Source organism: Thamnophis sirtalis, unplaced genomic scaffold (assembly GCF_051295495.1).
Source record: "Thamnophis sirtalis isolate CommonGarterSnake01/CBP01778 unplaced genomic scaffold, rThaSir2_p1.2 scaffold_6, whole genome shotgun sequence".
Classification (NCBI taxonomy): Eukaryota; Metazoa; Chordata; class Lepidosauria; order Squamata; family Natricidae; genus Thamnophis; species Thamnophis sirtalis.
Window position 1 is genome coordinate 127,065,789 of NW_028261386.1, and position 24,362 is coordinate 127,090,150.

General features: G+C 40.0%; 1 protein-coding gene across 1 annotated transcript in view; it reads left to right on the plus strand.

Annotated features, from left to right (window-relative positions):
* Window positions 1–24,362, plus strand: part of LOC148045211 (uncharacterized) — a 278,032-nt gene that overhangs the window by 235,443 nt on the left and 18,227 nt on the right. The window contains exons 12-15 of the mRNA XM_087719049.1: window positions 2,775–2,897; window positions 8,607–8,711; window positions 18,079–18,201; window positions 20,157–20,270. Coding sequence (XP_087575175.1) covers window positions 2,775–2,897; window positions 8,607–8,711; window positions 18,079–18,201; window positions 20,157–20,270 — 465 coding nt within the window. The remainder of the gene's footprint in view (window positions 1–2,774; window positions 2,898–8,606; window positions 8,712–18,078; window positions 18,202–20,156; window positions 20,271–24,362) is intronic.

Sequence of the window (24,362 nt, forward strand, 5' to 3'; positions counted from 1 at the left end):
GGCTGCATGTGCATGGGGGGATCATACATGGGAGCTGCACACACATTGCATTTTGGGGGTTCATACGTGTACTTGCGCTTTGGGCACTCGGCCTGAAAAAGGTTAGTCATCACTGGGATATTCAGGGCACAAAACAAAGCAATATAGTTGTCTAAGTTTATATGAATGCAGCATCAAACAATGAGCTTGCTGGGCTAGGATTTCAAAGCAGTTATATTTCACTTTGTTCTAATATTCAGGTTGCAAAAATGCATCTACAAATATGTTAGATTTCGCAGGAAGCAATTATGCCATCTAAACTTTTATCTATCAAGCATTCTGTGAAAAATTTACTTCTGCTCAATTATTTCTTAGTTGCTTCCATGATTATTCTACTTTTCCCCCAGTAAGTGAATCAGTGAATATGTCACCTTCGTTTTAGATTGCTAGTCAGTGAGTAAAGTCTCCTAGCAAATTTCCTAATTCAACACTGTTATGTATTGAATGTATATAGTTTTGTTAAGCCCTGCTAAAGTGAAACTAACCTTTAGATGACCCTCACTGTTACCTCCAACTCAGTGGTGGGTTTCAAAAATTTTTCGAACCTACTCTGTGGGTGTGGCCTCCTTTGTGGGAGTGGCTTGCCGGCCATGTGACCTGGTGGGAGTGGCTTGCTGGCCATGGGTTCTCTCTCTCTCTCTCTTTCTCTCTTTCCCTCTTTCTCTCTCCTTCCTTTTGTCTCTCTGTCCCTTTTTCCTTTTTTTCTTTCATCTATCTCTCACTCTTTCTTCCTTCCTTCCTTCCTTCCTTCCTTCCTTCCTTCCTTCCTTCCTTCCTTCCTTCCTTCCTTCCTTCCTTCCTTTCTCTTTCTCTTTCTGTTTGTGTGTGTGTGTGTGTGTGTGTGTGTCAGTGGGGGGTTTCAAAATTTTTTGGAACTTCTTCTGTAGGTGTGGCCTGCTTTCCGGGTCCACTTATGGAACCTCTTCTAACCGGTTCGGTAGATTTGACGAACCGGTTCTACTGAACTGGTGCGAACTGGTAGGAACCCACCTCTGCTCCAACTGTTTGGAAGGGAAACTTTGAACATTCTTATTGGGGTGGGTTTTTTCAAGCATTATGATTGGTTAAGACCCTGTGGGCCCAGAGTATAAATTACAGGCAACTGCCTGCCTGTTATTCAGTTACAGTTTTGAGTCAATAAATGCTGTTGTAGCTATGCTGGTCTGGTTCTTGCCTACTGACGCCCACTACACAATAATCAGGAATTAACAGTAATGTTAGATTGGGCAATGGATAGGCACACACAGGCTTAATGGTAACAACAGCTCTTTATTAAGTACAACAAGTAAGAACAATTCAGCGAAGGTTGAGTCTGACAGCAGACCATTCGACCAATAGGATTAAACCTCTGTTCCTGCTGGCTTGGGGGTATAATGATCCCTCAACATTTGCTGGAGCACGGACCAGGTGACTGATTGTAGTGGTGTCGGCTCAGAGAGGTTTTTCGCCGTCTCGAACACTTCTCGGCCACAGTATCCGAGGAACATGTTCTTCTTACGGCCTTCAGGAAGGCCCATGGGGTCCTTTGCCTCGAGGAAGCAGTCAAATCATAGCATGTACGATTCCCAGTGCTCAGTGACTGGGTCATACGGAGTCGGTGGGGCGTGCATAGCCATTTTGTGTACAGAGGGCGATTTGAGCTTGCCGCTCAAAAATGGCTGCTCGAAGCCGCGCTGAGCTCCAGGCTGGATGTACTTATTGGATTGCCACACTCTTTTCGGTTCGCCTAGTTGCCTTCCAATCCCACCTTTGTCAACAGTGTTAGATTGGGTAATGGATAGGCACACACAGGCTTAATGGTGACAACTGCTCTTTATTAAGTACAACAAGTGAGAACAATCCAGTGAAGGTTGTATCTGAGAGCAGCTCTTTTATAGGGAGCTGTCAAACCCTTCGACCAATCGGATTAAACCTCTGTTCCCGCTGCAACAGAGGACCTTGGTGGAAACCACTGTAGTTAGAACTAATATCTAACAAGTAACAGAATTGGAAGGTACATTGGAGGTCATCTAGTCCAACCCTCTGCTCACACAGGAGATCTATACTAGGGATTCGAACCGCCGAACTCCGACCTTTCTGATCGACAAGCTCAGCATCTTAGCCAAGTTTAACTTCATCTCTCCAGTTCTCGTATGATCACCCAAACCTTTATATTACACCAGTCCCTCAAATCTAGCAATATACTTTGCTTTCCTCATATTACTGTATAAAAGGAAAAGAATCACAAGTAAACTACTGAATGTCTTTTCCTACCTCATGTTCGGTGAAAATAATACAGAAGAACTCAAAGAGCTTCTTAAAGCAAAATAATCATTCAAGTTCTGGATATTGTCAGCTGGCTTCTTATCTGTGAGATAGAGAATTTTTAAAAACGCACCATACTGAATTGTGAAAATCAATAATTTGAAGCAAGAAATATGTTTCAAGTGAGAACATTTCACTTTAATGTTTTTAGAATATAACAATATGTTTGCCATCAGGACATTTATATCCTGGTGCACTTTTGCTGGATGCTCAAGTTCCTTAAAATATAATACCTGATTAAAAGCAAAGGAGAAAATTTTACTAATGATGGATGGGGAAAAAATTGCTACGAGCCAGGGAAGAAGACTATTTTATAGAGTATTTTGATAAGGCTTGATTTATTATTATCAAAGAGAGAATGAAAGGGGGAAAATGATACTGGCATTGACAGGTAATATAATCCCTCCCATCTCTTTTTTTTCCCAATCAAGGATTTGAAGGTCTGAACTGTGAAATCAACTTTGATGACTGTTCCCGCAGCTTCTGCAAAAACAATTCAACGTGTTTAGATCTGGTTGAAGATTACACTTGTGTTTGTCCTCCAGGTTTCACTGGTAAGGTGTTGAGTAAGACTGTAAATGAAAGAATAAATAATTAAAGCCTTTATTATTTCCTGCAAAGTTAAATAGCTGGCCGTGATTGCATTTGAGACATAAGTAATGTGCTATTTTGCAGTCAGGGTCAATGATGATGCCCTTTAATTCTCTGATCATAAGATTTGAAATGCTGATGTTATTTTCAAGTTAATTGACAATAAATTTTAAAAAGTATTTGCGATCCATGCTGTATAAAAGGATTAATAGTGCTATGCAAATTCTTTGAAAGAGGCGGCTTTGAAACAGACAGGGATACGTACAGTGATCTTTTTAAATGGTTAAAGCAGCTATATCTTTTTTTTAAAGACTCATATTGCTCGTTCTGAAAGGCTCTCAACTGTCCCCATAAGTAGGTGGATGCAGTTTCTGAATCAGCTTCATGAGCTTTGAAAAGACTTGGCTGCTTTAAAGAAAGTCTATTGCATATTCTCCTCCTTTGGTCAAAATACCTCTAGCAAAGCTTTAATAACTGGTTCAAGTTAGTTATTACCCTCTTATGCTGTAAAATGTACTGTGTGTTGGTTCATTTTGTGGGTGATCTACGAGGGTACATGCTAGTAAATTTGAAGAAAAATGGCAATCCATTTTCCCTATCTCCCCATATTAATGTTAGTTTATTGCAGTTGATCTCTTTTTGGCATACTTTAAAAAAAATATCTCTCCTGATCTTTGTCAGTCATGCTACTGGAGAAACCAATAACTCCTTTTGAGAAGATAAATTAAACTTTGTATACAAGGATTATATGAGAATTGAATGAAGATTGCAGTTTGCCCAGCCCTGCTTATTCACAAACAAGAGATGGTCATTTTACATACAGGGATTTATTTTTTTCTGTTACAAACTTTGATTAAAGAAAAGTTATTGACACTGAGGAGTTTTCTTTATTTTAGAAGAGGGTACATGATTTTTGAAAACAAAAGTAGTTAGAAAGGTAGGTGGGTGGATAGTAGGGATTAACAGTTTCTTTGCAGTGGTGAGATTCAGCCAGTTCGCACTTATTTGGGAGAACCGGTTGGTAACTTTCTAAGTAGTTCAGAGAACCGATTGTTGGAAGAAATCTCCTTTTGTTTTTTTCCACTTTACAGGGCTAATCCTGTAAGGAAGGCAGCAGGGGTGGGTTTCAAAAATTGTTCGAACCTACTCTGTGGGTGTGGCCTCCTTTGTAGGAGTGGCTTGCCGCCCATGTGACTGGATGGGAGTGGCTTGCCGCCCATGTGACCGGATATGAAGATGCCGACGACACTTGTCAGAACCACCTTAAATTACCTCACACGCAGCACTGGCATGCATAAGAATAGGATGTCAACTTGTTTTTTAAAGGGCATCTTTGGTTTGCGTTAAAACAACTTCAACACACGCAATGTTCTGATTGCACCACAAACGCAGTAGTCATCCTTACCTTTCACAGAGGCACTGAGTTTTATAAATATGAGCATGATAGTGTAGAATAATCATATCCAAGGACCAGTGGTGGGTTTCAAAAATTTTTGGAACCTCTTCTGTAGGTGTGGCCTGCTTTCCGGGTCCACTGGTGGAACCTCTTCTAACCGGTTCGGTAGATTTGACGAACCGGTTCTACCGAATAGGTGCGAACTGGTAGGAACCCACCTCTGGAAGGCAGGAAGGAAACATTCTGGTGTTGTTTCTAGCCTAATCTTTATTGCCCTGCTTATAGAAACTGCCCCTCCGGTTAACCCTTCTTACATTGTAAAAGCTGAGGCGAAGCGTCCATCGACCTGAGTGACCTTGAGTTGGCCACGCCCACCCAGTCACATGACCACCGAGCCCCATCTACCTTGCTGGTCTTTAGGGCAGAGAACCGGTTGTTAAATTATTTGAATCCCACCACTGGTTCTGTGGCAATTTGCAAACCTTATGCTTAGCTTTAAGATTAGGGGAAAAAAGACTTCATTAGAGTTAAAGCTTTGACCCATGGTATCAGTCAATCCCAGCTAGGTGGACAATCAGATCACTTCCCCAGACGGTTAGTTAGAGATAGAGACATGTCACTGACTGTCAGAAACACATGGAAACATATGCATAATTCAACAGTTGTGGTTATTTAATAAAACTGTGGTCAAATTTTAAACTGAGTGGTTCCTGTATTTTGTGCAATTTATGCATTCCATATGAGAAAATACAGCACTACAATTAAGATCAGACAGCAACAATATACTGTTGTGGGAATTGGAAGGAATTAGAATACCCCAAAAATGCATGTTCCTTACTACTGGAGGTTCTACATTTTAGGGGTTGTCAAGAGTCGTCTTGTACTAGTCTAAACAGTTAATTTCTGCATAAAAAATGAAGAGTAAAGCTAGCAGCAAGTTGCATAAAATTAAAAGGAAAATCAATTATGGTTCAACAACACAATTTTCTCTTCCTGTTAGAAATTAACCAAAGTGCCTTGTTTACATGAAATCAGAGGCATAATTTGCTGAAAGTTTCTCATCTGCAAATAATTAGCACGATTTCTTTAATTAGAATGAAAGCTTAAGAGCTGAAATCATCTGGAGAAAATGTGTTCATTCATCAAGTAAGAATAAAGTGAGATGAAAAGAGATTTGTCATTTCGTTATGTGATTGCTGCATGGAAAAAGTATTATTTATTAATTTCACTCTCGATGGCTTTCATTTTGGGAACAATTTCATAAAAAAAAAAACATGCGTTACTTCAGACTAGGGTTATAGATAAATGTTTTTGGCAATAGATTAAAGTCTTTTAAAACCAATGTTGTAATGTGAAACTGAGGATAATGCCAGAAAATGACACAAACTACTACAATAATAAAATGCAGGTACTACCAATTGTGTTCTGCACTGGTCTATAATGGAACATCAACTGAAACATCACTGCAGCAAAATATTCTAATGTTGTAGTAACAAACCATAGAAGAATCATTAAAAGAATCATATTGGATGTGTTTGCATACTGAAAACAGTTCCATGGAACCATTATTGCTTTTCACTAGCATCCCAGCAGAATCTGCTCTGGGGGAATGAGTGATTGTCTGAAACAAAAACCTGGGAGAGGACCATATACTCCAAAGGGGGAAGGGGAGAGAAGAAGGGAAACTTTTGAATGAACAAAAGTTTACTCGCGCAGTATTGATTGTAAAAATAAGACATATGGAGTGGGAATGTTGAAGGAACCCAATGGAATAGAATTTTACCTGCTACTTGCTTTGAGAGTGACCCGCTAGGTAGGAATCTTAATACTCATGCAGTGGAGAATGCTTTGGATACCAGTACTGAAATTGTCCCAAAGGTGCTTTTTCAACTGGACTTCCTTTGTTTTTTCCTTGAAGATGTTTTGCTTCTCACCCAAGAAGCTTGTTCAGTTGCTTATTGAAAAAGGACCTTTGGGATTATCTTGAACTGGATGACTGAGAATCTCCAAAGAGATTTAGTATTGAAATTATTGCATGGCTAGTCTAATTAAAGGGTTTCTTTTCTTCTCCTTCCTTCCTTCCTTCCTTCCTTCCTTCCTTCCTTCCTTCCTTCCTTCCGTCCGTCCGTCCGTCCGTCCGTGCATAGAATGATTACTAGCAAAAACAAGATGCACCTTCTTTATGCTCTCCTTTAAGCAACAAACTATTTTGGAGACCTAGTTGTCATGTTTTCCATTTTCCCTTAGCACCATTAAGTTAAGAGCCGAGGTGGCGCAGTGGTTAGGGTGCAGCACTGCAGGCCACTTCAGCTGACTGCTATCTGCGGTTCGGCGGTTCAAATCTCACCGGCTCAAGGTTGACTCAGCCTTCCATCCTTCCGAGGTGGGTAAAATGAGGACCCGGATTGTTGTTGGGGGCAATATGCTGACTCTGTAAACCGCTTAGAGAGGGCTGAAAGCCCTATGAAGCGGTATATAAGTCTAACTGCTATTGCTAATCAAAGCTAATTGTGAACTGTATTGGGAATGGGGCTTCTGAACCTGTAAGGCAAATTGCATATCTCCAGAAAGGGTAAACTCACCATTGCCCAGAATTAGTATTCACTAATAGTTTTTATTGATAACCACAGGGATTTTTTCCCCAGTTATGTTGCCTTAGAGCAGGGCTGTCAAACTCCCGGCCCATAGGCCAGATGCATCATGCGCTGGCCACTCCCACGCCCGGTTTAGCGAAGGGGGGAAAAGCCCCTCTATGTCACATGACGATGTGAGTTTGACAGTCCTGCCTTTGAGAATCAGCTTTTTGTAGTGGGTAAAGCAGAAGGCTAGAACCTGGAAGATTGTGAAATCTAATCTCACCTTAGTACGAAGCCAGTTAGGTAGCTTTGGCCCAGTCCAGTCACTCTCTCTCAGCCCTGGGAAGAAGGCAATGGGAAACTACTTCCAAAAATATTGCTAGTAAAACTGAAGTGAGTAGTTCAGATAATCACCAGGAATCAAACCTGTTTTGAAGAGAAAAAAAAGTTGCCTTATTGTGAAGAAGTCAATTTATGGCAGTGGGGGTTTCAAAAATTGTTCGAACCTACTCTGTGGGTGTGGCCTCCTTTGTAGGAGTGGCTTGCCACCCATGTGACCGGATATGAAGATGCCAAAGACACTTGTCAGAACCACCTTAAATTACCTCACACACAGCACTGGCATGCATAAGAATATGATGTAAACTTGTTTTTTAAAAGGCATCTTTGGTTTGCGTTAAAACAACTTCAACACACGCAATGTTCTGATTGCACCACAAATGCAGTAGTCATCCTTACCTTTCACAGAGGCACTGAGTTTTATAGATATGAGCATGATAGTGTAGAATAATCATATCCAAGGACCAGTGGTGGGTTTCAAAATTTTTTGGAACCTCTTCTGTAGGTGTGGCCTGCTTTCCGGGTCCACTGGTGGAACCTCTTCTAACCGGTTCAGTAGACTTGACGAACCGGTTCTACTGAATAGGTGCGAACTGGTAGGAATCCACCTCTGATTTATGGCTACCATTATAAGTTCCTATCATTATTTTAGGAAACAAATTCTGGCAAAAGGTAGGTTTAAGAAGTGTCAGCCAGGCCTCCTTGATGGTGTTGTACTCATGCTTAATATTTGTGGCTGGAAAGGGCTCATTAGAAACACTAGGGATCATGAAGCATGAAGTAGTTACGGTTGCTCCTATTCTTGCATTTGATATGATTTGTACAAAATAGAGATGTAGTTGAAAAAGAATAGGATCTGGACTCTTGAGATAGTGAATACATTGCACAGTAGTAGCTGTCTAGATATAGTTGTACTTTAAATTACCCATCCTATCAATATTTAATTGATTGTTGCTTGAATCTTTTTTTTCCTACTTATAATTTAAAACTAAATCACATTTTTTCAATGTGTCTGGGCTCCTTTTTCTGCTTTGCAAACATGATATTAACTCTAAATTATACTGGTGGAAATACAGTTTTCTAACACTCCAAGAAATACTGTATATTTGTAAACACTTTCTTTTCAGTTTGTATAATCGTGTCTGTAAAACAATTAATTTATTTGACTACACTTTATAATACATATTTTTTTGGAAAAAAAAAATCCCTTTCTTCAAAGCTGTCAGACAAACAAAATACTGTATTCCCAACCAGGAAAAGTTAAATTATGTAGTTGTCACTTGAATTATGAAGTAGCTTTTTTGTTATCCCAAAACCTTACATGATTTATAGTTTTAACATTTCATTTTCTTTTCTGTCAGACAAAAACTGTTCAATGGACATTGATGAATGTGCCTTCAAGCCCTGCAAAAATGGAGCCAGTTGCCATAATTTGATTGGCAAATTTTACTGTAACTGCTTGCCAGGTAGGTGTTCAGGTGATATGTGGGTAGAAGAGTTAGGGGGAAAAAATGTTCAGGACAGAAATAGAACTTGTTTCCTCAGATATTTTATTTTAGACTCAAATTTGCAGTGTGAATCTCAGCTACCCCCTCCCCAATCATCCACAGAAGCTGTACAAATGTTCTCTAATATGCAACACATTTGTTATTACGACAATGTCCTCTATTTTTGTGAATTTGCTTTCTGACTATGTCTCCCCCAACGCCTATCTGAAGATGAGGTGTTGCATGCTGATGAAGAAAAGCTATTTTATATGAAAATATCAGTCACCTTTCATAAGAAGGATGCTTTTGTTTTTTAGACTTTGGTAAGAGACTGATTTCCAGATGAAATGGTGGAACAATAGTGCTATTTTACATAAGACTTTAGAAGATAAGGAATCATGTTTTGTTCTTGTCTTTCAGCTCTACAAAGTTTTAGATCATCTTCCCTTTTATCTCTTCTTCCCTTTTTAACGTTAGAAATTTGGAACCAGGTTTTGAATTTATCACTCAAATAATACAGTATAAAATAGGGAAACAAATAGCGATGCTAATGTTTGCTGTTTTAATTTAGCAGTGTAAGGAAACTGGCAAAATAAAGAAAGGAAATTAAAAACTGGGATACACTTAGATAGAGGAAGTAAAGGCAGAGGAAAGAAAAAAAGAAAGTTAAAAGCTGGGATGTGCTTAAGTAGTGACTTACTGGCTGAGCCAAGCAATAGAACAAAAAGAAGCAATTTGCTTAAGGTTGCATCTTGAAGGAAGAAATGGATGAAGATCAGTGGTGGGATTCAGCCAGTTCGCACCTATTTGGGAGAACCGGTTGGTAACTTTCTAAGTAGTTCGGAAAACCGGTTGTTGGAAGAAATCTCCTTTAGATTTTTTTCCACTTTACAGGGCTAATCCTGTAAGGAAGGCAGGAAGGAAACATTCTGGTTTCCTGCCTCTCCGATTAACCCTTATGACATTGTAACAGCTGAGGCGAAGCTCCCATCGACCTGAGTGACGTTGAGTTGGCCATGCCCACAGTCAAGTGACCACCAAGCCATGCCTACCCAGCTGGTCATTAGGACAGAGAACCAGTTCTTAAATTATTTGAATCCCACCACTGATGAAGATAGTCTTGATATCTAAAATATACAGAAAGTTGTTGCTCTGTTAGATTTGGGCTCTGTCTGGTTAGATACATAGATTGATGCTGAGGGTCTATGTTTAATATGCTCACAGGTCATTATAGTAAGTGTGCAGGATTTGATCATGTATACGTGCCTACTTGGTCATGGCTGTTACCTTCACCTGTTTTCTAAAACGTTACAGGTGCACAGACATCTTTAGTATAAATATGACTAAAATGTTATTTTCTGAAGTAGTTGAATTGGACAAGATTATTCTGTTAAGGAAGGTGTGTGGGCTTTTTTTTCAATGAGAGGAAAAATACTTGATCCTTCAAAGGATATTAATAGAAGGTAGCTTTGTTCCTATTCCCATCCTCTTCCTTCAGACCAACTTTACCTTTATCAAACAGATGTGAAAGAGGAGGGATAAAAACTTCTGAAAAAAGTTTATGAAATTGGCTTCTCTTAAGCTTTGGAATTAACTTGTGCTTTTGTTGAAATTTGTAGCACAAATTTACCTTTATCAAGCAGATGTGAGCCGAGGTGGCGCAGTGGTTAGGGTGCAGTATTGCAGGCCACTTCAGCTGACTGTTATCTGCAGTTCAGCGGTTCTAATCTCACCGGCTCAAAGTTGACTCAGCCTTCCATCCTTCCGAGGTGGGTGAAATGAGGACCCAGACTGTGGGGGGGGATATGCTGACTCTGTAAACCGCTTAGAAAGGGCAGAAAGCCCTATGAAGTGGTATATAAGTCTAACTGCTATTGCTATTGCTATGTGAAAGAGAAGGGAGAAAAACTTCTGAAAAAGTTTATGAAATTGGCTTCTCTTAAGCTTTGGAATTAACTTGTGCTTTTGTTGAAATTTGTAGCACATTCAAGTGAATTCAGCCTAGATGTCTGCGGTAAAGGTTAACATGTCAATAAAATGAGCAAACTGATTTCACAACTACCTGATACAAAATCACTACAAGATTATCTCTCATTGTATAAGATACAATACTTTGGGGGGTGGCTTATGTTACATATATTGATGCATATTTCAAAGGTCTTTGCTGTACTTTCCAAATTCTTCTATCTTGATTCTGCTACCACTCTTCTAAACATTGCAATTATGTACACAGTCAAATATATTGGATTTAAGGAGTTTCACCTTGTGGAATCACAAGGCAGAGAATAGAAAATGTTTTTTTTTTTAAAATCTGGTTCTATTTTATTGTAGACTAAGAAAAGCAAGGGAAACATGAAGTGTTTCAAAGAGATGGGACATGGCTGGTGTACGCTGTAATCCAAGGATTGTTCATAAAATGTATTGGCTTGAAGAATTTTTAGTAATATTAACATGCTTATAAAAAAAAAGAGAATGTGAAATAAGAACTAGATAGAAGATTATATTATCCAGAGAGACCTTCACGTTATGTGAAGTAGCCTTAAATCAAACCAGAGGACAATTTCCCCCAAAATTGTCAATATTTGGCTGATGTATATATTTCTTAATAGGCTGATACAACTCCCTTGTCTCCTCCCCACTAGTCCAAGGCTCAGGCACCTTCTGGTGGCCAACCAGCCTCTCTGCCCCCTGCTCAGAGTCGGAACCCTGTCCAGGGTCCTCCACATCCTCCAAAGCCGACTCATAGGGCCCCTCACTGTCAGAGTCTGGTGGCAGCTCCAACGGCTCCTGCTGGGCCACAACATATATGCATATATGTTCTAAGAAGAATCTGACACTTCAATATTATCCAATGAATGTTAACATGGTATTAATAATATATAATAAGAATACTTCAAGGAAAACAGTATTCCAGAAGGAAATTAAAACTGGCACATTCTTAATCTACATATAGATTTATCAGAATACTATAAAAATAACTAAAATATGTGTACTTAAAAAAACGTGTGATAAGCAGAGTGAAAGTAATTTATTCAGTGATAAATTAAGGTTTCTTAATATTTTATATTTTGTTTATAGTAGGATGTTTTCAGATATATGCTTAAAGAATAACATTTCCCTCTTATACGTGTCAACTCTGAAGTGAGTCTCAGTGAGTTCAGAAGAAGCTGCATCTAAATAAATAGATTTAAGATTGCAGCTTGAATAGATTTATACCAATATATCACTTTCTTCAAAGCAAAGTACTTCTTAACCTTGATCATGTCATCTCGGATCTTTTATTGCTCAAAGTCATATTTTGTGCAAAATCCCGTAATGTTTATTTTCTGTGTCATTCTACCCAAAAAATGCATAGTATGTTACAGCTCATAAATCTAATTCATGGCACATTTTGAAAATGCATGTGCTCTATAAAAGCCGTTAAAAGAACAGTAGCTTAGAAGCAGAAGACTGCAATATGCTGGAAACCAGAGACATGTGAATCTGTCTATTAACCATTCAGGCAACCATTTCATTTGATGAGATGTTTCATAGGCATCCTCAAATATTTATTAATTATTATTTATTTTATTCGTTTCCCGCATTTATTATTTTTTACAAATAACTCAAGGTGCTGAACATGTCTAACATACCTTCCTCCTCCTGTTTTCTCAACAAGAACTCTATGAGGTGAGTTGGGCTGAGAGAGAGAGACTGACTGGCCCAAGATCACTCAGCCAGCTTTCATGTCTAAGGCAGGATCTGAACTCATAAACACTGGTTTCTAGACTGGGGCCTTATCCACTAGACCAAACTGGTTCTGATCAAGAAAATTGACCAAGATAGCTCCTGAGTGAAACTAGTCTCCTGTTCTGAACCCCCTGGTTCCACACCAAAGCACACTCCAAGCCAGAGATAAATTAGAGCATTTAATTAACAGACAAACACGTTCTTGGCAGCAACCCAGCACAGACAAGCTTGGGCAGCAATAAACACAGATAAGGCTTGGCAGCAATCCAGCCTGCCAAGCTCATACAAAGTTATCTGACATTCGATTCTGTGTTGACTTCTGCAAAGAGGGGTGTGTGCACAAGTAGCCTTTTTATAGTCTGGAGAGGAACCTAATGACCACCAGCTGAGTGCAATTACCTCCTGTAATTGCATAATTGTTCCTGACGCCTAGTAGCTCTTCGATGTCATGCATCCAGGAACAACTCGCTACTGGCTTCCGGCTCACTCTCCCTTGTCTCCTCCCCACTGGTCCAAGGCACAGGTGCCTCCTGGTGGCCAACCAGCCTCTCTGCGCCCTGCTCAGAGTTGGAACCCTGTCCAGGGTCCTCCACATCCTCCAGAGCCGACTCACAGGGCCCCTTGCTGTCGGAGTCTGGTGGCAGCTCCAACGGCTCCTGCTGGGCCACAACAGTCTCCCCTTCCCACTGACAGGGAACTGTTGCTAAACACTAAGCCCATGAGAGCGAACCTATGGCATGCATGCCACAGGTGGAACACAGAGCCCTCTCTGCGGGCATGTGAGCCATTGCCTCAGCTCAGCTCCATCGCGCATGTGCATGGACCTCCCACCAGCCAGCTGGTTTTTGAGTCTGCTGCACAATTGTGGGGGGCACGGTGCATGCAGGAAATGCATGTGCATGCACGGGGGTGCAGGGGGTTGTGTGTGCATGCACGGCATGCAGGGGAAGCATGGGAGGGTCACACCCGTATGCGTGGAAAGATGGGGGCATGCATGGGGGGTCACGTACACTTGCGCAGGGAATGGAAGCGTGCAGGGGGGGGTCGTGCGCACATGTGTTGGGACAAGGTGCAGGTAGGGAGGTTGTGCACTTTCGAAAGGTGAAATAATTCATCTCTTTTACTTGAAATAATAAAAAACCCAGGAACTGATTTCTGATTGGTTGTCAATGATCAACATTTGTAACAGTCCTTAAACCAATAATATTTTTCATTACAATTTTTTCCCAGCAATGAGATATAAAGGGAAATAACTTGTTGCGAAAAAATATATAAATTATAGTAGAATATATTGAAAGAGAGGTAATGTATAACATGTGTTAACTGAGCAAATTACAATGTATAATTCTTGTATTGAAGAATTTAGTCAGTGTTTACTCATAGGGAAAACTACATTTACACATGTGCAATTTTCACTCCCAGCCTCACCTCCACAAAATAAAAATAATGTTATCATATTGATCCACTCTCATGCCTGCAGGTTATTCCCGTGTCTTCAGGGACTAAATCCTTCCAGACATGAATGCTTGGAGCAAAATTAGCTCGGTTTGGTTTAAGAAATAATTTTCTATTGCATTCATTTTCTGGATGACAGACTGCTTTTTATTCAGTATAACTGACTTACAAATGAGCATACTTACTAATGATAAAGACTTCACTCTGCATTATTCAGTCACCATAGAAAAGTGACATACCACAGATAGGAAACAAGAATATTTCCAGGTTCTACCTGTGTCTGCCTTTGCTTTTATGCTACATCTGAGAAGAAGCAGGTCGAATTCAGGGACCGAAGATCAATTATTATGGATGCAAAAAAAGAATATGAAAGTCCTGTAATAGGAATAGTGATTTCCAAATTCACTGAAGGCAGAGAATCTTTCTCCTCACCTCGTCAAAAAAGAAGGTCTAGGTTTAAGGGAAAGTCTATGAAGGCTCAAGTGGGGCCAATTATTTTCAAAGCTTCTGGTTCAGGCAATTTTTCGTTAGATTCCACTGTGTCACTTCATCTTTTCTTATTTTGCTGATTCTTCAGATTACTCAGTCAGAAAAAAAACAGATGAATGGGAGAGGGGGAAAAAACCCTCAAATAAGATCATCTTGGTTTTGTTTAGTGTAAGATGGAATAGGAAGAAAGTTGGATACGCTTTTAAGATTCAGTTATTCTACCTTTTTTGGGAATGGGGGAAATCAAATATGTGCCATTGTCAACTCCTAGTGACCTTATAATAGAAATATCATTCCTGCAATCTCTGTTGTGCCTGTTTTTTGACTGACCTAACCTGAAGAGGTTACAAACATTCTGCAAATAAAGCATCTGATGCTAATCGATCTTTGCCTGGTTTCAAAACTGTGGTATCATTAAATGCCAACAATAGTCATTGTACCCCTGGTTGAGGGTAAATAGGTCTTCCCTTAAGTATGGTGATCCAAAGAACTGTGATTGGTTTCCTGAATAAACTTTATTTCATGTAGAAACATAGGAAATTGTTTGCATCCAAATGAGTTTCCTATCAGAGCAGTCATTTGTTCAGGAATGGCTAACACACACAGCAATGCACCAGGAAGATAGGACTATCATGTCCCTGGACCAAAACAACACTCAGGCCATCATTGGAAGCATATGTAGGCACTTGGCTTCTTTTACAAAGAACACAGAATTGCAATACAGGTAAAGTATGTGAAGTATTAGAGCCTTATCTCACTTACCTTACTTACTTAACTGTTGTGGCCCAGCAGGAGCTGTTGGAACTGCCACCAGACTCTGACAGTGAGGAGCCCTATGAGTCAGCTCTGGAGGATGTGGTGGATCCTGGACAGGGTTCCGACTCCGAGCAGGGCGCAGAGAGGCTGGTTGGCCACCAGGAGGCGCCTGAGCCTTGGAGCAGTGGGGAGGAGAAAAGGGAGTGTGATCCGGATGTCATGCATTGGAGCAGTGGGGAGGAGACAAGGGAGTTGTTCCTGGATGCCCGGCACCAAAGAGCTAATAGGCGTAAGGAACAGTTGCGCAGTTACATGAGATAATTGCACTCACCTGGTGGTAATTAGGGTCCTCTCAAGACTATAAAAGGAATGATTGTGCACACACCCTTTTGCAGGAGTCAACGTATTCACTAAAGTTGGAGAACTTTCGTGGCTAGCTTGGCAAGCTGGATTGCTGCCAATGCCTTGTCTGTGCTGGCTTGCTGCCAAGGTCCTGTCTGTGTGTGTAATAAATCCTTGCAGTATCTTTGTCTCAGCGTGATTTGGTGTAGGACGAGGGGTGTCAGAACACTTAACCATTTAAAATTGTGTTTATACTATTCAATTTTATATTCTATTCTGTTTTCAATTTACAAGTTATAGTCTTTCCTTCAATATTAAGAACCTTTATATAGAGATCTTAGAGTTTTAATATTATAATGTTCTGTTGATAATGGTAGAGTTTAGGTGTTTTCTGTATCTCACGGTTTTCATATTTTACATACTGAACCACATACAATGGTTGTAGGATATGGTTATATTACAAATATTTTTGTATCATATTGGTCCCTGTCCATTTTGAAGTCAACCAGCCGTGTACAATAGAGTTTGGTGGCTATGATTTTAAGTGTCTATTTATTAAATTCAGTAGAACTTCAGGTCACAAACGCTTCTGACCATGACCAAATCGGGTGCTGACCAAAAAGTTCACAATTTTGTTGCATCTGGTCACGAACAAATACTCGAATGGCGATCAAACACAGCTGCAGCAGTTTTTCCTGCCATGCTGATTTCCCCTTCCACACCATTTTTTTTGTATGCGCATGTGCAGTTTCCGGTCACAACCAAATTGGGTTACGACCTAAATCCTGAAAGAGATTACGGTCATAATCGGAGGTTCCACTGTATAGGTTTAGGTTTAGGTTTTATTCTCTTGTAATTATTTCTAAATGATGGGTTTCATTTATCTTATATGTCATTATTCTCACCTTTTATTTATAGCTATGAAGAAAAATATTTCATATTTTATTTTTTGGGAGGGATGGGGTAGAATTGCACATAGTAGCCTCAAATTTCTGCAGTAGGTATTTCCTTTTTCAAACAATCTGAGATAATGGCAAGTATGCTGAAAACAGCCCGGTTACTATCCAGATTTCTTTGTTGAATTTTGCATCTTTTGCAACAATTGAATGTAGGAAAAGGGGGCTAGGAAAATGAAGAGCCGAGGTGGCACAGTGGTTAGAGTGCAGTACTGCAGGCTACTTCAGCTGACTGCTAGTTCGGCAGTTTGGCTGTTCAAATCTCACCTGCTCAAGGTTGACTCAGCCTTCCATCCTTCCAAGGTGGGTAAAATGAGGACCCGGATTGTTGGGGGCAATATGCTGAGTCTGTAAACCGCTTAGAGAGGGCTGAAAGCACTATGAAGTGGTATATAAGTCTAACTACTATTGCTATTGTTTCAGAATGGAATAGATAAATATATAAGTACACTAGAATGGAAAGGATTTAGACGTAAGATTAAGTGTATACAGCTAAAGATTAAATTTAATGGTTAAGGCCAAATGTAATATCAGCAAATGACTTTGCTTGCTTGTTAACTATCATAGATGTCAGTGGGCAATGAGGTAGGACAAAAATAATAAGGCGATGAATAAAAATGCCATTATGTTGTTATGTGAATACTTTCCCTCTACCTGCTTGTAACATTGTGATGCAATTACGGAGGAGTGGGGCTTGCTTCATGAAGTCACAACTAGAGAACATACGTATCAGCCTATTTCATTCTTGTACTTACTTGATTTCAATGTACACAGCTACCCACCAGTGGTGGGTTTCAAAAAAATTTGGAACCTCTTCTGTAGGTGTGACCTGCTTTCCAGGTCCACTGGTGGAACCTCTTCTAACCGGTTCGGTAGATTTGACGAACCTGTTCTACCGAACCGGTGCGAACTGGTAGGAACCCACCTCTGCTACCCACTCACCAAGGGAGTAGGAATTCATCAGGCATTAATGGATAAAGAACTAGTGAACTTTTCATCCTAAAGGTGTATATAACTAAACGATCACAATCTATAGACTGAGGAGTTCTTCCTATAAGACAGAACTTGCAGCAAAGGCTAAATGAGCATAGAACTGGAACAGTGCCATTGGGATAGCACTATATTTTTGCATGGACCAACATCCTTCACATAAATTATGGTTCTCAGGACGCTATGAGTAATGCAGAGGTGGGTTCCTACCGGTTCGCACCGGTTCAGTAGAACCGGTTCATCAAATCTACCGAACCAGTTAGAAGAGGTTCCACCAGTGGACCCGGAAAGTAGGCCACACCTACAGAAGAGGTTCCAATTTTTTTTGAAACCCACCACTGGAGTAATTGTATTCCCCATATATTCAAGATCAGTTTGCAGCACATTGATCAACTACTGATATTTGTACCCAAAACTGATCATATCTTCCCTCCAGCGTTGACAATACAGGGTGGTATATATGTGAGTGGGGAAAAAACCCAGTGAAAAACATAAACTAGTTTAGTTTAAAATTTGTAAATATAATACCACTGACTTTTTGTTTTGTTTTGTTTTTTTAGCTTGCTGGACAATATCCTCTTTTTTGCAGTCTTTTAATATACATTTACATTTGCTTTTACTGTAAATAGGTTTTCTGGGTGAACTCTGTGAATCAAAGAACGATAGTTGTATCTCCCAGCCCTGTGGAACTAGCAGCATCTGTCAGGAAGACTCGGATGGCTATAGCTGTTTCTGTGCACCTGGTTTTATAGGTATGCTTGAATTTAAATATAATCAAACACATTGATGCAACGTATATTTCCAAGTCCTCTTAGCAGCTTTTAATTCTCAACCAGTTGGATAGAGGAGAACAGGTTTGAGTTCAACCATGGCAAGACTGACCGGATGTGCATTTTAAACACCCCCAGTTCTCTTGCTTTTCCATTCATGAGTACAGCAGTCAGAACTGGTGCATATTTTGAGGATCCTCTTGCTCAAATCATCCTGCATGTGGCAGATGTAGCTAGGGCAACTTTGCACTGGCTTGTCTTGTGCATTAATGTGCCTGTTGTTCTGACCCAGGCCTCCTTAGAAAGCAAGAAGCAAAGCCTTGGTCCCGACAAAACCTCTTTTATTTACACGACTGTGAATTCCTTTCATTCACAGTCAGCAAGGCTTAGCAAACAATCTTTCAGAGGAATATTTATCCACATGTACCTTATCTTGTTTGGAGCACTGCCAGATAACTAGTTTCCAAACACAGGGAAAAGCAAAACTTGGCACAGAGTCTCTTATAGTATTTGTATTTGTATTTGTATTTATTTGTCTTGTATGCCGCCCACTCCCGAAGGACTCCGGGCGGCTCACAATAGACAAGGGAAGAGGGAAGACTAGACAAAGACAACACTTTAAAAACAAAACCGCAACATTCACAATTTCCACGGGGCTGGATGTTTCACAGGCCCCCCGGCTTGCTGGAGCAGCCAGGACTTGGTGGCTTTGCGGAAAGCCGGGAGGGTCGTAAGGGTCCGGATCTCGACAGGGAGATCATTCCAGAGGGCTGGAGCTGCAACAGAGAAGGCTCTCCCCCGGGGGGTCGGCAGCCGACATTGGCTGGCGGATGGAATCCGGAGGAGATCTAACCTGTGAGATCTGATCGGTCTATGGGAGGTCAAAAACAGAACTTTCTACTCTTGACACGACCAAATTAACAAATTGTCTCTTGCAAAAGCTCGCTCCCCATTCATTCCTCTTTTGTTTCCTATGGGAGGTGCCAATCATCTCCAAGGTGTGGCTTTATTCTTAAGTCAACACTGCTTTCTCAATTGTCTTCTGGCAGCTTGAGCATGCGCACACTGGAAATAGGGTCCAGCTGTTCTTCTGCCTCGCTATCTAACTCCCTCTCTGCTTCCGATGTAGAGATCCTCGTCTGAGCTTTCCCAAACCCACAGGACTAGCCCATATTCCTTCCCAACCTCCTCACTGTCCAATTCTGGCAGGTGCTGGCAGCCCACAACACCTGTTTCTGAGACTATGGGGACTGCACATGGGTGCAAATTTGTGGGTGGGTGGAGAAGCGGACCACTCTGATTGAACTCAAATGGTGGCTTCTGTGTCCAGGTTGACTGGTGTCACCTGAATCTTACCAGCAGAGAAATCTACGAGACCGTCTTCTGCTGCACACCTCCCTACGCCCAATAAGATCGCACAGGGTGAGCCTTCTCCAGGTGCCATCAGCTAGACAATGTCGGCTGGCGGTGCTTCAGGGAAGGGCCGCTCCGGCCCTATGTAATGAACTACCCCCAGAGATCCAGACCCTACCCACTCTCATGGCCTTCCGAAAAGCTATCAAAACCTGGCTATTCTGGCACGCCTGGGGCTGTTGACCTCTCGACCGAGGTCCAGCCCCGATGAGACTGGGTGCATGATGTGTTTCTTTTAATCTGCTTTTTCTTGTTTGTTTTTTAACCTTTCTTTTAAAATTTTATTTTCTGTAAGCCGCCCGGAGTCCTTTGGGATTGGGCGGCCTATAAATTTAATAAATCCAAATCCAAATTATGACTTTCTGACTGGAAAATATCTCCTAAGGCTGAAACTCCTAATGCTACAGTACTTTCTTTCCCTTGCTCTTCCCAACTTTGTTGTTCTTAACTGCACTTGTTGTTTTTTTTTTAACTGCTCTGCACAATTGTGTTTCGCATGAACAAAATCCTTCACTTTCTGGCAGGTGTGAACTGTGACATAGAAGTGAATGAGTGCCTAAGTGATCCATGTCGCAATGGGGCTACGTGCATCAATCAGCTTAATGCTTTCAACTGCCTGTGTTCTAGTGGATTTGAAGGTAACAAAAAAGAAATAAAGGTACAAATTTTAAAAGATCAACCTACACCAATCGCCAATCTTTAAAATGCAATAGTGTCCAGTAACTGTATCCTATACTTGTTTATGAACCATAATAATTACTGGTTACAAGTCCTTGTCTCAATCTTGCTCTAAGCTACAATTGTATCCAAGCAGCATTTTATTCCTTTCTATCTTAAAAATAGACAATACTTTCCTGGGTACTAGTTCAATAAATCATTTCCATTTTTATCCTGAAAAAAAAAGTGTCAATCAACTTTAAATTAGGAGATATGTTTAGCTAACTTATCTTGAAATAAATAATATTGGTCTTAATTCATTGGATTGGATCCAGTGGTGGGTTTCAAAAATTGTTCGAACCTACTCTGTGGGTGTGGCCTCCTTTGTGGGAGTGGCTTGCTGCCCATGTGACCGGATATGAAGATGCCGACGACACTTGTCAGAACCACCTTAACTTACCTCACACACAGCACTGGCATGCATAAGAATATGATGTAAACTTGTTTTTTCAAAGGCATCTTTGGTTTGCATTAAAACAACTTCAACACACGGAATGTTCTGATTGCACCACAAACGCAGTCATCATCCTTACCTTTCACAGAGGCACTGAGTTTTATAAATAGGAGCATGATAGTGTAGAATAATCATATCCAAGGACCAGTGGTGGGTTTCAAAGAATTTTGGAACCTCTTCTGTAGGTGTGGCCTGCTTTCCTGGTCCACTGGTGGAACCTCTTCTAACCGGTTCGGTAGATTTGACGAACCAGTTCTACCGAATAGGTGCAAACTGGTAGGAACCCACCTCTGATTGGATCCGATCTAAGTTCTTCTGTGGCTAGAAGGGTTTTGTGTTGTTGTTGCTTTGATCAAGTAAATGTTTCTCCGCTGAATCTGCTTTAGATGTGGGGAAAGAGGCGAGGTGGTGGAAGAGGAGCCTAGAAAGAAAGCAGCTGAAAATCAGCGTCCCCTTTTTAATGAGACTCTTCTCCACTCAGTTACATGCAAGAGATACAGTATATTCCCCTATAATGATTGTGGATTCAGTATCACCCAAGTGCTTGCAAATAGAATTACTCCACATGAGAGATAATTCTGATTTAATCTAGCTTTTTCTTTGCCATAGAAAAATCCAACATACATTTTTATACATTCACCTTCATACTGACTGCAAGCACTTCTGCTGAGTCTATTATGTGGGTTGAATTGCAGGAATGCAGCTAATGAACACAATACCCTCTCTTCACATCATGAGAAATATTTGTTTCTATATTTCTTTGAACACTAACTTTAAGCAGCTGTGAGCTTAAAGAATGAAGGACAAAAAAATTAATGGGGCTAAAGTGATAGTAACTGAAGCAAGAAAAGCTGGGAATCTTTTCAATCAAATTGTGCCAATAAAGTATTATATTCTTTTAAAAAAATCTATCCAAAAAAACATTCCTTAAGGCACATTAGGGAGGAAATTTCTGTAAATAAGATAATGTGTTTTCACATCTAAATTTTTGTCCCCACCCCCTTTGGTGAGAATTTATTTGCTGCCTTTAACAAAACCAGAAGGAAGGTTTGTCTCTGCAAATGCATTCTATTATATTTCAATGTCAATTCTTTATTGATGCAAATTGATACAGAAATTGGCCGCTGTAAATCTTGAGACTCAGTTCAGTGTCCCTGAAGTCTACTTTTCTTTTTTCTTTTTTTGTCCTCTTAGCACATCAGTGTAACAGCTCAAATAATAAAGTGTCTCCAGAATGCTTTAGTGAGACAGGTTGAACTTATAATCGTACTAGTGACAGAATGTTCTCAACAGTGAGTTACTTTACACAAGCATGCCAAGTACAACTATACTCTTAATCAAATGTTTGGCTTCTGTAAGGTATTGCCTTTTTCTCCCTCTCCAATTGCTATTTAGGTACACTTTGTGAAATCAATACAAATGAATGTTACTCCAACCCTTGTATCCATAATGGAACCTGTACAGATCTTATCAATGGATATAGCTGTATCTGCTTATCTGGCTTTGCTGGTAAGTGGCATGAATCCTTTCCTGTCTCGAAGGACGATCACACGGTTATTCATTTTGGGCATGCTTGGGTTACACTTTATATGCCATAATTTAATGTTTATTTGCATCCTCAGCAAACTGGGTTATTATAAACTTTATGTAAAGTTAATCATACATGGAAAAGTTTTTAAATATTTTCTGGCCTATAATCATAACGTGTTCTTTCACTTCTCTTTTGTGTATCTCCTGTTAATAAAATTATTTTGTTGTTATTTTATAACGCATGACCAGGTTGGTTATACAAATATAGCAGTAAAGGATCAAAGGATCTTAAAATTTCCCACATAAACTGCTTGTGGACAAAGGAAGAAATCCATCTTATTTTGCAAAGCACTGAGATGTAATTTTTATCCAGTAATGATTCTCCAGTGGAGAAAATAATAAAAGCAATACCTCAAAACCTACTCACTGGGTGTGGTGAGGTTTAAGATTTAGAATGTACTTAAAAAGAATTCTTTAAATGGAGCCTATGGCTTATATGGCATCTCTTTTTACAAATCAGAAAAGAACATTTTTATGCATCTGGGTTGTACCATTCCAAAACAACATTGCGGTTAAACTTTGTAGGTTAAGTATTTGAATTTCTAGACTCACAATGTCTTCCACCATGATTTTTCAGCTTTCTAAACTACCTATACATCCAAATTTCCTTAACATATAACCTGCTTAAATAATTTCTGCTTACTTGTGCTTGTTCTTGATCTTTGATGTCTGCACCCTCAAATAATTCCAAACTATACATCTTGTGATTGCTGTAGCCAGAGTTAGGATGTAAGAGACAAAATTCATGTAAATATTTGCACTATGTAGCATGTAGTTACATAGCAATAGCAATAGCAGTTAGACTTATATACCGCTTCATAGTTTACGGTTTACAGAGTCAGCATATCGCCCCCACAGTCTGGGTCCTCATTTCACCCACCTCGGAAGGATGGAAGGCTGAATCAACCTTGAGCTGGTGAGATTAGAACCGCTGAACTGCAGATAACAGTCAGCTGAAGTGGCCTGCAGTACTGCACCCTAACCACTGCGCCACCTCGGCTCTATATGATGATTGTGTATTCATTGAATGTCATAGTCTTCAGACTGGATCTTTTCTGATAGTTTTTGTTCTAATCAAAGGCCTAAGTATCATGGAGTTATCATTGTAGCATGTAGCAAGTTATAAACAAAAGTTTCTTCAAAACTTCCAAAGGATTTAAGTACAAAGTTCCAAATATTTTATCAATCCCTTTAGTTGTTATCATAAATTAATTATTAAACATAAATCTATGATACAGAAAGTCTAAGATAGGACAAAATTTTAAGAATTAAGTTTGCTTTGCACAAGTACAATTAACTTCAGATACAGAAGGTCCTAGAAACATTCCCCACAACTCATAATGCCCTGTTAGATACTTCATCTGATAGGCTTACTGTGATCTTCCTTTTTCTGCATTGTTGCCAGCAGAATTCGCAAGAAAAACAGAGAAAGGAAATGGGAGATTTGATTCCAACTTTTGCTGTAGCATCTGTTGCCATCATTGTTTGCCTGCAAGAAAAAGCTCAAAGCTGGGCTTTCCCAGAGGGTTTTAGAGGCCTAATGCATATGCATATGTTGCATTTGAACTTTATTTGTCTTATTTTTATACCTTTTTATTTTACCGTATTTCTCTTTGGAGTTGCTGATTGCATAAGATTGCATCAGTGTACAAATAATAAACAAATCTTTCAAATAAGTTTGCAAGTTTGCAAGTCTTTCCTTGTATTTTATTTTTTGATTTATTTTTGTATTGTAAGCCACCCGGAGTCCAATATGCCGCCCAATCCCGTAGGACTCCGGGTGGCTTACAATACAAAAATAAATCAAAAAATAAAATACAAGGAAAGAAAAGATAGGTTTAAAATACAACACAACATGCACTCCATTCTAAGTGCGGCTGGACCGTATTCTGGGGTCAACAGCCCCAGGCCTGCCGGAACAGCCAGGTTTTAATGGCTTTCCAGAAGGCCGAGAGAGTGGGAAGGGTCC